Source organism: Marmota marmota, unplaced genomic scaffold (genome assembly GCF_001458135.2).
Source record: "Marmota marmota marmota unplaced genomic scaffold, marMar, whole genome shotgun sequence".
Taxonomy (NCBI): Eukaryota; Metazoa; Chordata; class Mammalia; order Rodentia; family Sciuridae; genus Marmota; species Marmota marmota.
This window is the reverse complement of record NW_026000229.1, coordinates 21999495-22014533: the sequence shown is the minus strand read 5'-3', so window position 1 is coordinate 22014533 and position 15039 is coordinate 21999495. Positions and strand designations below refer to the sequence as shown.

The following is a 15039-nucleotide window of genomic DNA, read 5'->3' as shown; positions in this document are numbered from 1 at the left end:
AATAGGGGCTTGGCCCAACCAGAGGACATTTCCTGGGGGCTTGGAAGTAGGGAGGAGAAACAGGTAACGAAAGAAGCAAGTGAAGCTGGTGCAGTGGCACATGCCTGTAATCCCAGTGGTGCAGGAGACTGAGACAGGAGGATCGAAAGTTCAAAGTTAGCCTTAGCAACAGCATGACCCTAAGCAACTTAGTGAGACCCTGTCTCAAAAAATAAAAATGGCTGGGGATGTGGCTTGGTGGTTAAGTGCCCCTGGGTTCAATCCCTGGTACCAAAAAAAGTAGGAGGAGGAGTGGCGGGGGAGGGGAAAATAAGAGTAAAAGGCAGGAGCCAGATTATAGGGACCCAACTAGCACTCTCTCAGGATCTCTTTCCTGTAGAGGAGGACCAAAGTCACTCCTGCTGGATATTCCAATAATGAGTTAGGGCCTGCTCTGCACCCACCCATCTACTCCCCCCAGTGTCCCCAGTTCTGTTTATCCTTCCAGTGAGCAAAGTCCTAATCTGCTCCACCTAGTTTCACTCTCCAGTGGGCAGCAGCACCTCTGTGATCACATGAAGCTGCCTTGGGAGAGCTAGAAACGACACTCTGCGACATGTGCCTGTTTGGAAGCAGTTGTTCAGGGGATGCTGAAATCATCTGTATAATGCTATGTTGTCGAGTATCGTACCCACCACTAACCATATGGGGCTATTTAAATACTTTAAATTAAAGGAAACCAAAAATTCAGATCCCCAGTCATAGGCGCCGCTTTTCAATATGTAGCTGCTGTGTCCCAGAGCACAGAAAACATTTTCATCCTTGCAGAAAGTTCTCCACAATGCCGGCATGCAGCCTCTAATCTGGGCCACATAACTACACCATTCTCCACCCATCGTGGCCACAATCATCTCCTACTTGGGCCCCAAACCGGTTCCACTGGCCATCTCCAGCATGTCGATGACTACTTGTGGATCCTTCACAAAGCAGAGAAACCACTATCTGTATTTTCCAAGGACATCTAATTGTACTCTATATTTTAGCACAGGGTCTGGTTGGGCAAGATAAACATCGCCTCCTGATTGTAGTTTCACAAAGGATGACTAAGTTGGCCTGCACTCCCCTCTTTCCCAAGATGTTTCCACAAAACCATCAAAGGATCTATTTTCTACCACCATCGGGTAAACACCCTCGAGAGTACAGCAGCCGTAGCGAAAGAGAACTGGGAAACGGTCTCCGCGTGAAATGGTGAAACGGTGAAACGAGGCAGTTTATCGCCCACTTCCATTCTCATTCCCGTGGGAGGAAACTTGACCAGTTTGGGAGCCTGTTTTTCAGCAGGGGGAGGGGCACTAATCTGCACTGGGTAAACTCTGCTTAGCAAGTGTCTGGACTAATGCCACTCTCAGCGCAGTGGAAGGAGGTAACAGGGTGGAGGGCAGGGAAGTGTCACTAACAGGGGGGCACTCTGCCCAGACACCATGCTAGATGTGCAGCATGAACTAGCTCAGTTATCATTTGATCCTCACAGAAACAGAGGTGGGGGTGGGGCGTGCTAAATTTTCCCATGAATACATTAGGTTTCAGAGAGGTTAGATCATCCTTCCAAGGTCACACAACCCAGGAGTGACAAGCAACTAATCGCAGCCGGTCCAGGTGCCATGTCCCTGCTCCTTTCACTCCTAAGTGGAGGACCCAGGGCTGTACGCTGAGTGACCTCACACTCCTCAGTTGTTCCACTGAGTAATCGGTCTCTTCCTACACTCCTTCTTTCTGACTCCCTGGGTTCTTCCCCTGGGTTTGTTTTGCCAGAACTTTCTCCCTGTACCCTGGGCCTCCTCCAGCTGGGGCACTTGTTTCGGTCACTCCTCCAGCTGAGGAGAGCATTCTGTTGCACCGGTTGGTGAGATGACAACTAGCCAAAGTGCAACTTGGAGAGGAAGTAGGTGACACAAGCGAACACCTTCAGGAAGGCAGGCACCTTTGCATAGCCATTTGTCACATCCTCACAACCCTGTGAGAGAGCTTTTCATCCCTATTTCACAGATGGGCAAATTGAGCTCCCGAGAAGCTCCATGTGCACAAGACCATAAGATAGCAGGCAGCAGAGAGGATTCCAACCCTGGGCTCCATCTCTCAGTTGAGGACTCTTCTCACCATCCCTCAAGAAGCACCGGGGAGGGACAAGCATCCAGTCCTGTGACATCAGGGATTTTGTGCGAATGGGGCAGTGCTGCAAGTCCTAACGTGACCACCACAGGTCTTCGTGCTTCTCCTTCACCTAGCCTGCTCAGCCCCTCCAGCATGCCTGCCTCCTTCAGCCACACTCCAGACCTCACCAGCCCAGGGCCTCCGTCTCCTGATCATCAGCTTCCCGAAGTCAGAAGCATTTCAATTCTAGTAACAAATCCTTGGTGCTTCAGGAAGCACAAAGGCACTCGTTTCTACCGTCTCCACTAGAGAAAATCCATACGCTGAGGGGGGAAAGTCCTCTTTGATGTCTGCAATGAGAGGCATAAGATCTCCCAGAGCCAATATCTAATGATTCAGATCTTTTTTTTTTTTCTGTGAGAAAAAAGAAGCAAAACATTCTTTTTTCATAAATTCCATAACCTGATGCTCACAGTAGCTGCCATGTGAAAAGAAATTTAATTTTTTCTTTATGAAGTGACGCTGGAGGGGTCCACGTGGATTAGATCCAGGATTTTTCCTGGTGAGGAGGCTCTCTGGAGGTCTCACATCTCTGCTCCAGATGGAGTCGCCTGATCTCATTCACAGTCAACGGACTCTTTCATGCCTTCATGTGCAAGACCTGAAATAATTTCTTCTGCCAGAACCTGGCCTGTGTTGGACTTGTTTCTTTGCAGCCAAGGATCAAAAGTGTTTTCCCCAGTTTTTTTTTTTTTTACATCCTAACTAAACATGTCATAAGGCAAAGTGAGCGAAATCATTCACACTTCTGTCCTTAATCTTTGCAAGAGCATCAGTGTTTTTTTTTTTTTTTGGTGTGGGGGTGAGGAAGCAGAAGATGGTAACTTCTTTTTAAAAAAAGAGAAAAATGCTTACAATAATTCAAATAAGAACAAATAATTAGCTCTCAGTAGGAAAGGTCCTTTCACATCAAAAAAAATGTTGATTATAGTTCAAGATTTCTGTGACTGTCCTTGCACAGTAGTGACACGGGATTCACCATGCAGATGTGGAGCTGTTCAGGAATGCCCCTGAAAACACAGGTTCCTTTGTGAGCTCTGCGGGTACACGCTTCCCCAGGCTTCTCAGAGTTCACACACCTTTGTATGTTCAGACCTGCTGCATGGCCCTGACGCTAGGGTGACACTCCAGGGCCTTGGTAACCATCTGATCCCGACTCCCAGGTTTTAAACAAGCATCTTCTCCCAGAATCGTGGCACCACAACATCTCTGATGGGGAAACTGATCTTCTTCTACTCACGGATTTAAGAAAATGGGAAGACAAACGCACATCTCCAGTACAGGAACATGAGACATTGATCCCTACTCAGGGCTAGACATTCAGGAGACAGGAGGGTGGGCTCCACTGCAGGGGTGGCCCAGGAGGGATGTCAAAGCTCAGAGCAGGCACTTTGTCTTGGCAGCTTCTTGGGAGGCAGGTTTGACGGCAGCTTTCCTTCGGGGCCAAGCTTTCAAAGGGCAGGCTTAGTTTGCAGAACCAAACACCCAGGAGAAATGGGAAGGGTCTTTCAGAATTAGTCAGACACCTGGCTTCAAATTCCACTGCACTTCAGACGGCTTCCTTGTCTGTCATTCCCCAGGATCATTAGCCTGGTATCAGTCTCAACAGCAAACAGCATTTCGTTCCCTTGGGCCAGCGGAAAGCCCAAGTGGGAGAGGCCAGGAAGGTATCAGGAAAATCAGCAGCAGAATGGAAGAAGCAGGGAAGGGACTGGCCCTTGGAGAGCCCAAGCTGTGGGGGAGGGGCTGCTGCTAATCCTGGGGACAGCCGCTGCCCAGTCAGCCCCCAAAGCAGGAGGGAGCAGAGAAGAGATCCTTCCCTTCTCTCCTCTGCCCTCCCCAGTGGCCAAACCCAACCAGAAACCAGTTGGGAAGGGAACCAGGAGATACAGTTAACAAGGTCACATCATTCTGGGGCTCAGAGTTGGGTGGAGAGTGGATGTCTGGGTAGAGGTAGGAAATGCAGACTGGCCAGCATGTCACCACTGGTTTCATTATAAGGACCTAAAATGAGGTAGGTAAATTGCTTAGTATGTAACCCGATGCATAGTAGGATCTCAGCAAACAGAAGCTGTTTTATGCTCTTCTTGTTTACAATTAGGATCTGGGATGCAGTATACATCCTCTGAGGTTTGTCACACAAAGATCCCATTAAGTACCCCTTGGATGCCTCATGAATGCTGTGCATTTGTGGAGATACCGTGATGTGACCCCAAGACTTCTCCCCTGAGACAAGGCAGAAGGTAGCAGGGTCCCAAGAGTGACTCTGTCCCCTGGCTGCAAGTTCCTTCAAGGCCAAGACACAGCAGCTTCTAGGTCTCTTGCTTTCTTTTTTAAAGATTTTTTAAAAAGCTCTTTCTTTTCCCAGTAAGATTCTAGTTAAAATATATGCCTTTTGTAGAAAATACGGATCTTGCAGAAAAGCATAAAGAGAATGAAAATTGCCTCTCTGCCCTCTCCAGGGCTAAGTGTGGTTAGTATTTTTGTGAATATCCCTGCTACTGTGCATTGTTTGTAGAGTTGGTCTCATACTAGATAAGGCAATTTCATATCCTGGTGGGGCTTTTGGGGGGGGTTCTTTTTTAAATTTTTTTTCATAAGCATTGAAATCATATCAAAAATACCTTTTAATGGTTTCATAAGAGTAAATCACACGGTTGGGCATATGAACTCAGAATCAGCAGACTAACTTCTGATCACAGCATTACCCGTTACTAGCCACATGACAGTAGGCTAGTGACCTAACTTTATAAAATGACGTAGGAGAGAAGATAAAGTGAGCATCTTATAAAGTGTTGTAAAGAGAAGTGAGATAATCATGTGAGGCATCTAGCTCTGTATCTGTGACATAGTAAAATACTAAATGGTCATTATCAAAATTGTCACTATTAGTTAGGTGTGGTGGCATGTGCCTCTAGTCCCAGCTATTTGGGAGGCTGAGGTAGGAGGACAGCTTGAGCCCAGGAGTTTGGAGCCAGCCTGGGCAACATAGCAAGACCCCATCTCAAAAAAAAAGAATTGTCATTATCAGTTCATAGCCACTCTTCTATGACTGAATATTTAGGGTGTTCTGGTATAATTTAAAATAAATAATTGTTATGACATTTTTAAATTTACATCTCTTTTCACATTTCAACTTTTTCTTTAGGGGATATAAAACTATAGGTCCTGGGTATAGACATTTAAAGTTCAAGTTCTGCAACTAGGCTGCCTGGGTTTACTTCCCAGTTATGCTGCTTATAATTAACTGTGTGATCCTCAAAAAAGGCACTGTGTGCTTCAGTGTCCTCTAAAATGAAATAAGATAGTGTCAGTTGTTGTGGGGGTTAAATGAGATAATAGATGCAAAGCATCTGGCAAAAAGTAAATACATATATAAGAGCCCACATTGTTATGCTTACTACCAATTATACAGTGTCAGTTGTTCATCTCCAATAGCCCAAAAGCACTGGGCTGAGCACACAGTAGACTTCCAACTGGTATATTTATTAGACTTAATTGAAGGCCTATGTTTGTGGGGTCCTTGAGTGCTCTGGAATATGCCCTGCCTCCTTTAGAAGCCAGTCCTCCCACCAGGTTGTGTCCACACCCTACCTGGTTCCACCCTGACCCCTCTAGCCTATGTCTTTGGAAGGACCTTTCCTTTTGTCTGAGTTCAACTTATCACACTGTTCTCTTGTTCCTTGACCCCCGAATGGTGTAAGACCTCTCCGGAGGTTTCTGGGATGAACGCCTCCCCCAGGGTTCAGGGGCCTTTCCTGGCATGTGACCCCTCAGCACCTCTCTTATTTCTTGCCCCAGCCTTTGGTGACGTCTTGAGTCATTAGGCTACTTTGTTCAGGCTCAAGAATTTGAGCACTTACTTGTCCAGGGCTCCGTGCTGGGTGCCAGACATTACCCAGGCTAGCTCTTTTCTCAGCGTAATGCTCATGGCGTACAAATGAACTCTTAGTGGTTGGTATTTGTTATCAACATAAATAAACATTTGATGCTTTAGAAACAGCCCCTTAAGTAAACCTAGAGATAGCATCTGTAGGCGCATGAGCAAATCTGCCACAAAATCCAAACAGGAAGATAGTTTATGCCCAAGGGTAGGATTGGGTAAAGCGTCTAGAGGCCCAGCAACGTTTGCACCCCAGGATAGAGCCAGTGTGCTGAAATAGCACTGCCAGGCTTGTGTGGCTGCCAAGATGATGTGACTCCACATGCTAGGCATAAGGGAGGGACGGTCAAGGGGCTGGTTACCATAATCTAAGCTTTCCAAAAGGAAACTACAACAAAGCTGGAAGCTCAGCTGTTAAATCCTCAGAAGTAATTTCCATCTTGCTCAAAGTTAGTACACATCCTGGTACATCACTGCCAAGCAAACTGCTAGCTTACGCCTCAAAAGTTTGTTAAGCACCTACTATATACAAAGCATCATATTAGGATTGGTGGGTTAATCTTTCTCTAGAATTGGAAAGGCAAATACACACAAGCACACCATAAATCTCCTATCCTTTGCCCCACTTCCCAAGAGTGAACATGGCTTCAGAATCCATCTCAAACTAGGGCTCCAGGTAGTCACCACTAACAAATAGAGTTGATATGTCATACTAAACCTGTGGCCATCTTGGAGCTGGACCACTGGTGACAAGCAGTTTATGGAGACAGTAAGACAAAGGCCAAGCAGTGATCATCTATTTGAAAATGAAGTGGGATTTTTTTTTTCCTATTTGTAGTACTGGAGATTGAGCCCAGGGGTGCTCTACCACTGAGCTACACCCCTAGGTAAGTTGCCCAGACTGGCCTTGAATTTACAATCCTGCCACCTCAGCTTCCCAAGCAGCTAGGATTGCAGGCATGCACCACTGTGCCAAGTCTAAATGGTGTGATTTTGATAAAGTCCCACAGCCAATTACAGTGGAAAGAGAAAAGAGAAAGGAAGGAAGAAAGGGAGGGGGGAAGGGAATGAGGGAAGAAGGAAGGGAGGGAGGGGGGAACCCCCACAGCTGGTTGGTGTGATGATACAGGCTAACCCAGAGCCCCTTGGAGACTTCCAATAGGCTAAGGGCAGTTATGAGCTCAGACTTTGCTATGTGACCTTGAGCAAGCCACTTCATCCTTTCTGAGCCCCAGTTTTCTTATTCATAAAATAGAGACAATAATAACAATGCCCACATACAGGCTTGTCATGAGGAGTACCTGGGATGATGCAGCAGCTAGTATTTAGCAATGACTGTCTTCTAGTAAACTATTTGCTTTTGTTAATTAAATGTAGACTGTCTTTAGATAAGAAAGAATGAAATAAATGACCCTCTTTCAACAACCTAGTGGAAGGACATACTGGACAGTAAGTTGGTAAGACAGACAACCGTAAGCCCAGGTTTTAGAACTAGAGTCTCCTTGTTTCCATTGGGAAGCATGCTCGTTGAACTCCACAGAGCATGGCCAGGAAGTGCCCAGAATACACAGATGTGGTCATTAGGGCCTACATTTCTTAGCTGGGTTCTGCCCCATCCTGAAACAAACCTCATAAGACAAACACAAAACTGTAAAACAGGCTGGGCATGGTGGTACACACCTGTAATCCCAGCAGCTCAGGAGGCTGATGCAGGAGGATCGCAAGTTCAAAGCCAGCCTCAGCAAAACCAAGGTGCTAAACAACTCAGTGAAACCAGGTCTCTAAATAAAATAAAAATAGGCTGGTGATGTGGCTCAGTGGTTGAGTGTCCCTGAGTTCAATCCCTGGTACCGCCTCCCCCCCAAAAAAGTGTAAAACAGCAGTGTGTTTTCTTTCATATTGCCTTTATCAGGGACTCTGGCCAATGACATAAAATATTCTAGCAGACTTGCATCCAGAAATCAATGAGAATGCCAAATATCATACCCCTGGACTCTATTCTGCAATTTTTTGTTGGGCAATACTTACCTTTTATCTTTTCATTTTGTAGTGCTGGGGACTACATGAGACCCTGAGTGCTGGGGACTACATGAGACCCTGAACCCAGGGTCTCATGCATATTAGGCAAGCACTTTACCACTGAACTACACCCCCAACCCCTTATCATTACTATATTGTAAACACAATGTAAGTCCTGTGCAGAAATTTAGGATAAACAGAGAAGAAGAGAGAAGAAGATAAAAAGCATTCACAACTCTACCTTTCAGGGGGAAAAAACATCATCAACATTTGCAATGTCTATAAATCCAAACTTTTTAGCATTTTTAAATTTTAGGAAATATGAGATTTTTAAAAATTAAAACGTCTTGCTTAACCTCTCCGCCACAGATATACACTCTCTCTCTCTCTTTCACTAGTTTATCATTACCAGTTCAAGATCCAGTTCATCAACCAAATTGAGAAACCAGTAGAACCAACTTTCACCATGTCGCTCCTCGGAACAAAAGAGGAAAGGCAGAAAATTCCCATCACTCTGTGAGTACGAGGTGCCCTCCAGCCTGCTGTGGGGGTGACATGCCTGTTTTTCTCACATGATCTGGAGTGACTTTGTTTTTCAAGGATCAAGCCAGACACAAATTTCTCTTCTCTTCACATTACGGCAGCTCCAAACACCCTGTCCAATATGACATTCACCCAACCTAGCCCCTTGAGGCCCTCCTCTGCTTGTACATGTGACCCTGCTAATGTCCTGTGAGCTAAGAGGGAAGCCAGAGGTAGCCCCCCAAGAATGTGCAGTGAAAGAGGCAGATCCAGACAAGGAGCAGTGGCAAGGGATGGAGCAGATGTCCAAAAGAAGGCCCAGAACACCCTATGGTGAGTTCTGGAAAGCATAGCCCAGAAATGAAATCATATCATTCAATTTAGTGCAGATTTCCGGTCTCAATAAGCCTGTAGTGCCCGTCCCCACCACACGTCTGTCCTTCGACCTGCTATACACTGCACGCAACACCAGCAGCAGCCTCACTGGGCCTCACTTAGAGACTCCCCAGCTTCATTAGTCAGAATGCACAACGCTGTTTTTTTCCGGCATCTTGACTCTGGGCATGGACTTCCCTGAGAAATGACAGTAGCCCTCACCCACTCCAGGGATAGGCCTCAGATTGCTGAAGATTGCCCCAAGGCTCGGGTCTCTGGAGGGCACACTGATTCAGTCATTCAGCAAGCATGCGGTGCTCTGCCACAGAGGAAGAGAGGACCCCCTTAGGATGCTGATGGCCAAGCAGGATGAGGGGACTCCCATATATGCACAGCAGACCACAGAAGAGCTAGGATGAGCCATGCCATCCATCTGCATCACCCTAAATCCAGCATTACCTCGGCACTGTATATTATCTCTCCCCCAGGGGATTGTTCTCAATGGTGAAAAGAGCATCTAGCTGCTCTGTCAATGTTGAGATATCTTAATGTCTTAGAGATTAGTGAATAAAGCTGCTAATGAGGCCTCAAAGTCTGCATCTAAATCTTGCTCTAAATTGGTGCATGCTTTTTCTATTTGGTTTTGCTATTACTGTTATGCTTTGTTGCTTTAAAAGATGTTTCCATTTGTATGGGGAGAGGAGAACATTGCTGGGGAGAGAAGAATATGGTGTGGGTGTCTGCATTCATCATCCACATAGAGCTACACTGTCCAGAGACCACTGCTGAAGCCACACAGTCTTCCCAGATTTCTTCCTTTTGCGCTACAGAAAGTTAACTAGATTCATGGTAGCAGGACTTTTTAATATGTTAATTCAGAGAATAATGTGATTTTCCCAACTATACTATCTGGAAAGCCCTTTTTATCCTGCCATGCCCATTGCCATCTCCATTAAGCCACAAGTCCTTCAGGCCACTTGACGCATCCTGAATGAGCCCTAAGCATCATTTCACTGTTACAACCAAACTAACGGTCTGGTTTCTTTTGCATCTTCAGGGGTGAAGGAATTATTAGTAATAAAACCTATTCCTTTCTCATCACGTTGGATTTGGACATTGGTGAGCTGATCATGATCAGGTTCAAGTGGGAAAATAGTGCTGTGTGGGCCAACATCTGGAACACAGTCCAGACCATCATCCCATGGGGCACAAAGCCCCACTATTCAGGCCTTGTTCTGAAGACCATCAGAGTCAAAGCCGGAGAAACGCAGCAAAGGTGAGGACCGGTGCTACCTCCTTGTAACTAACGTATTTAGCACCCACATGTGCCAGGCAGTTTCACAGTTCAGCAGCACCTTTAGTGAATGCAGTGGGCATGATGATGCCTAATGACAGAGAGTGGATACTCAGGAAGGTGAAGTGCCATTTCCAGGTCACACAGCTACAGCTGGAAGAGCAAGGATTTGTACTGAGGTCTTCTGACAACTTGTCTAGCCTCTTTCTGATACCCATGGTTAACAGGTACCTCCCTCTGGAGTTTGAGCATGTTCTCACCAGCCTAGAGCTTCTCAAACTTCATTGTCCAGATGGATCATCAGGTGAAGTCAGTGTTGCTGGTCCAAGGTGCTGCTAGTAGATACATTTCTTGTTTGTTGTTGATGTAGAAAAATGCTTTCAACAATTACAATTTACCTCTCTCTCAGTGGTGATACCTTTCAAATCTTAGATGCCAAAGAATCACTGGGAAGCTTATTAAATATGCACAATTCCTGGTCCTACCTTCGGGGTTTTTGACTCACTGTGGTTTTGGGAAGGACACAGATTGCATTTTTTTAAAAAAGATCCCTAAGAAATTCTAACGGGAACAAATAGACTACCATTAAGAAATGCAGAAATAAATGTGATTTATCATCTCTCCAGGCCCCCAAATCCCCAGGCACAAAAATGGATTAGAGCCGAGAGTGGGGAGTAAAGAAAAGGAAGGGTGGTCCAGCTGCTCCTACAGCCTTCTTTGCAGAGGAAAGAGAAGCCCAACACATTTTGCCATGACAACCATGCTTTTCTGTATTCTCAGTGACAGGACAATTCTGTGCTTCCCCAGGCCCTTCCCTATCTCTGCCCTTCTGTATCTGAGAAACTTGTCTCTTCCCTCCTGCTTTCCTTTGTTGGGAAGCCCATTTCTCTCTTTGGCTTGTCTTTCGTGGAGATGGAAAACAGACTTCTAACCTCTGCACTCCACACCTCCTTCAGCCTCGGGTTTCACTGCCAGGAGCCGGCACATGGCAGATTTATGCCCCTTGGGTCCCTTATACAACCGCACTCGGAGATTTTATCTCCCTGGGATGCAAAATCCTGGCAATTACTAAGAGCATACTCTGTGGTCTGCCAACAGATTTCTCCACATGATCAATCTGAGAAAATTAAACTGCTTCTCTTAACTGTTCTTGCATGACTTTTTGGCCCTTTGGAGCAATGCTACTTCTGAGCGTTCTCCCTCCCTACATTCTCTTAACTAGAAAGTCATTCCTCTGTTGTGGTGGCTGTTCACCACGGTAATTCTGAGTGCCTTGCCCTGCAATTTGCACTGGTGCACACCCCTGCTGTATTGAAGAAGGAAAGAGAGGAGGGAGGGAAGAGGCTGGCACCCAGAGAACAGCCACAGCATGGTGGGCATTGAACAAAGTGCTCCATGACATTAATCCCACACAGCCTTCCCAAAGGCTCTGACCTAGGTAGCACTGGCTATATAGATTAGGAACCCGAGACCCACAGAAGCCACATGGCCTGACATGTTGAAAATGGTTGTTCCAGCCCAGATGTGCCTCAGGTTTGTCTGATTCATTGTCTGTTTGTCACCCGTGCACTGTTTCCAACAGCAAGCTCCTCCATTAGTCTTGGTCAAATTAATCTGACTTTCCTTAATCTAATTTAGCAGAGATACAATTCTGGACATTGATATATAAGTTCATCAAACCCTCAGGCTTTTAGGAGGTATGTACTTGAAAGGGGAGGGGTCCCAGGGCTACGAGTACTGTAGTTTTTCAAGCTGTAATACCGAGTGCCTTCTATGTGCACCAGATGCCATTGGGGAAAAAAAAAAAAAAATATATATATATATATCTATATATATATATATATATGAATTGTGACTCTTGGCATGAAGAAGGAAACTCCAGGACATAATTAGGAAAACAAGAATACTTATTTTTACTAATGGTATGCTCTATCCCAAGGCTTCTTAAATTTTAATGTGTATATAAATTATCTGGAAATTATATCTAAATGCAGATTCTGACTCAGTGGGTCTAGGTGGGGCCTGACAGTCTGCATTTCTAACAGTTCCCAGGAGATGCTGCTGCCGCTGCTGCTGGTCAGTAAACCATACTTTGAGTAGCAAGTATCCAGCATTGCATAACCTAGGAAGTCTAAAAAGAAAGACAGTTTAGGTTGGGGCTGTTGGAGCTGTGCTGTGAGAGGCTTTAAGGCCAAGGGGCACCTCCAGGAGAAAGGCAGCGAGTTAAGAAATATAATAGGCAGAATCAAAAAATGTCTGCATCAGCCTATCCTAAACCTAAATTTTTACCTCACTGCTTACCACTGACATAGTCCCAAATAATAGCTTCACCTCTTTGAGATTCGGTTCTTTGATAACAAATGAGAAGGAATAAAGTGTATCCCATGAGACTAATAGAAACTACCAATTTTTCAGTACCTTTTGAAAACCAAAATTCAGAGTCAGGACACAAACATTCAGCCCTATACTGTTAGTCACTCTACTAACTACAAGGGGAAAAAAATAAGTTGGTTAAGTAACTTGCTCAGAGCCTGCATGGGAGAATGTTTTTCCCCAAAGGCACAACCAGGGATGAATGACCAAGGTTATGTAGTAGGCTGAAGAGAAAGATCAGAAAGTGTTGCTCTACAGCAAGATATAAGTTAATTGCTTGAACATAATGAGAAAAAATGTTCAATTTCCACAGTAATCATATCAATGTAAAGCAAAAAAATCAATGAAATTATCAGTGGTCACCCATAAATTTGGCAGGAATTAAAAGAGGGATAACATCCAGAATTGATGAAAGTGTATAAAAACAGACATTCTCAAAAACTATTAATGGAAATTCATATTACAGAAGCTTTGCAGGGAAATTTCATTCAACTAATGTTCAGTGAGCACCTACCTGCACAGGCGCTGTAATGGGCAGCAGGCACATCACAGGCAGCAGAACTAAGTCCTTGGTCTCATGGAACTTATATTATCAAAATTTTAAATAGGTATAATACCCCAGATTTTACTTCTAGGTATCTATACTTCCAGTGTACATAATAAAAATGTACACAAGAACATATGCATACAAAACAAAATTTGTTGCAGTGCTATTTGTAAATATTGAGAAAATATCAATGCCCATCAATAGGAAAATACTTAATGTCTTCCGGTATATCTTAATGTCTTATATTATATAAGACATTAAGTACTTAATGTCTTGTATGGTATACTCATTCAATGGAATGTTGTGCAGCAGCTAAAAAAAGAACAAAATAGACTTATATGTATGATAAGTACAGGTCTCTGAGTATATTATGTGATGACAAGGAAAAATTGCAGAATATATAAGCAGTATAACCCCACTTCTACATTTAAAACTCTACATTTGCATGTGAACATTGATATATATAAAAATAGGTCTATAAAGACCTAAACCAGACCATGAATGTAAGGAGGGCAGTGATGTTAGTGAAAGGTGATGATGAAGAGGGTCTTTAATATTTGACATCATATATTTCTCTACAATTTTGATTTCTCAGGAATGCATTCATAAATTACTCATCTCGCCCTTTTAGTTTAAAGAGTCTGATTTAGTAAATATTTGACCTCAGATGCAATCTAAGCTATAACTACAATTCTCTATGACTACTAATTAGATAGATATTTAGATAGATGATAGATAGATAGATAGATAATACAATTGAAGTTAATACAAAATGGCATCCTCAGGCCAATGTAGTGGTCAAAGAAGGGTAGCAGTTGATGTCCAAAACAGACCCAAAACACATGTCCAGTTCTCTTTAGATGGACAGTTTCTGCACCAATAAGAGGAAGGGGCAGAGTGATAGGGCTGATCTAGGCAGAGGCTTATGGTGAAGGCTGATGACCGTGGCCTCACACCAAGGACCTTTAAGAATGGTGTGAATAAATTGAAGCAAGTCCAAAGAAGGAAAGCTGGGAGTTAAGCCTGCCTTTGGAGCAATCCTTGAGGAACTGTGAATGTTTGCCCTGGAGTAAGGGCAAAGCAGTGAAAGAAACAACAGTCACCCTCAAACCTTTGATGAGCTGCTACAAAGAAGAACAAAGGAAGGCTGCCCCTAGGGCTTTCAGTTCTTTCAGAACCAAGATCACCCCAGTACAGAGTCCTGGGAAGCTTACACTGATTGCTTTCACTGACTTAGGTTTTGTTTCTCTCTGAAGTTATGAAAATATCTTCAAACACTGGGAACTAGTAGAAGAAAGTACATCACAAGCATTACCCAACTTGAGCAGCATTTGATAAAGGAGGAACCACTTCAATAAGTACCATCTAAAACTTAATGCTGTTTGTTTTGTGTTTTCTATTCAGAATGACATTTTGCTCAGAAATCACAGATGATCTACAACTTCACCCAACGCAGGAGAAAACCTTTGTGAAGTGCGAAGTAAACTCTAAAAAATCAAAGCGAAAGATCAGATGAGCTTGATAAAACCCAGTGTAAAGAATAAATGAATCTTATTCCTTATCTGGATTGGTCACCTCATTTTGAAACCAAAATTACATGAAGAATCTTGCATGAATCTAAATAAAGCTTAGATCTAAAGGGGGCCATGTTTCCCTATTGTAAACAGAGCTTTAAAAACTATATTATACAACTATTTTTGAACAACTAAAAGTCTCCCAATTTTATGTCTACTTAAATGCTAATATATGCAAATGAGTACAAATGTAAGAGCATTTTAGACCTGTTACTCTAATTTACAATTAAGTCAAATTTCCAATATTTCCTTGCAAGTTTAT

At 44.0% G+C, this 15039-nt stretch overlaps 1 protein-coding gene across 3 annotated transcripts in view; it reads left to right on the top strand.

Annotated features, from left to right (window-relative positions):
• Positions 1-14764, top strand: part of Lipc (lipase C, hepatic type) — a 131133-nt gene extending 116369 nt beyond the window's left edge. For 2 of the 3 annotated variants that reach the window (XM_048793540.1, XM_048793538.1), the window contains 3 exons: positions 8491-8608; positions 10047-10265; positions 14608-14764. In XM_048793540.1, coding sequence (XP_048649497.1) covers positions 8491-8608; positions 10047-10265; positions 14608-14719 — 449 coding nt within the window. In that variant the 3' untranslated portion in view covers positions 14720-14764. Of the gene's footprint in view, positions 1-8490; positions 8609-10046; positions 10266-14459; positions 14580-14607 lie in introns of those variants that run through there. The other variant, XM_048793539.1, reaches the window with a different exon arrangement.
• Positions 14765-15039: the final 275 nt, after the last annotated feature.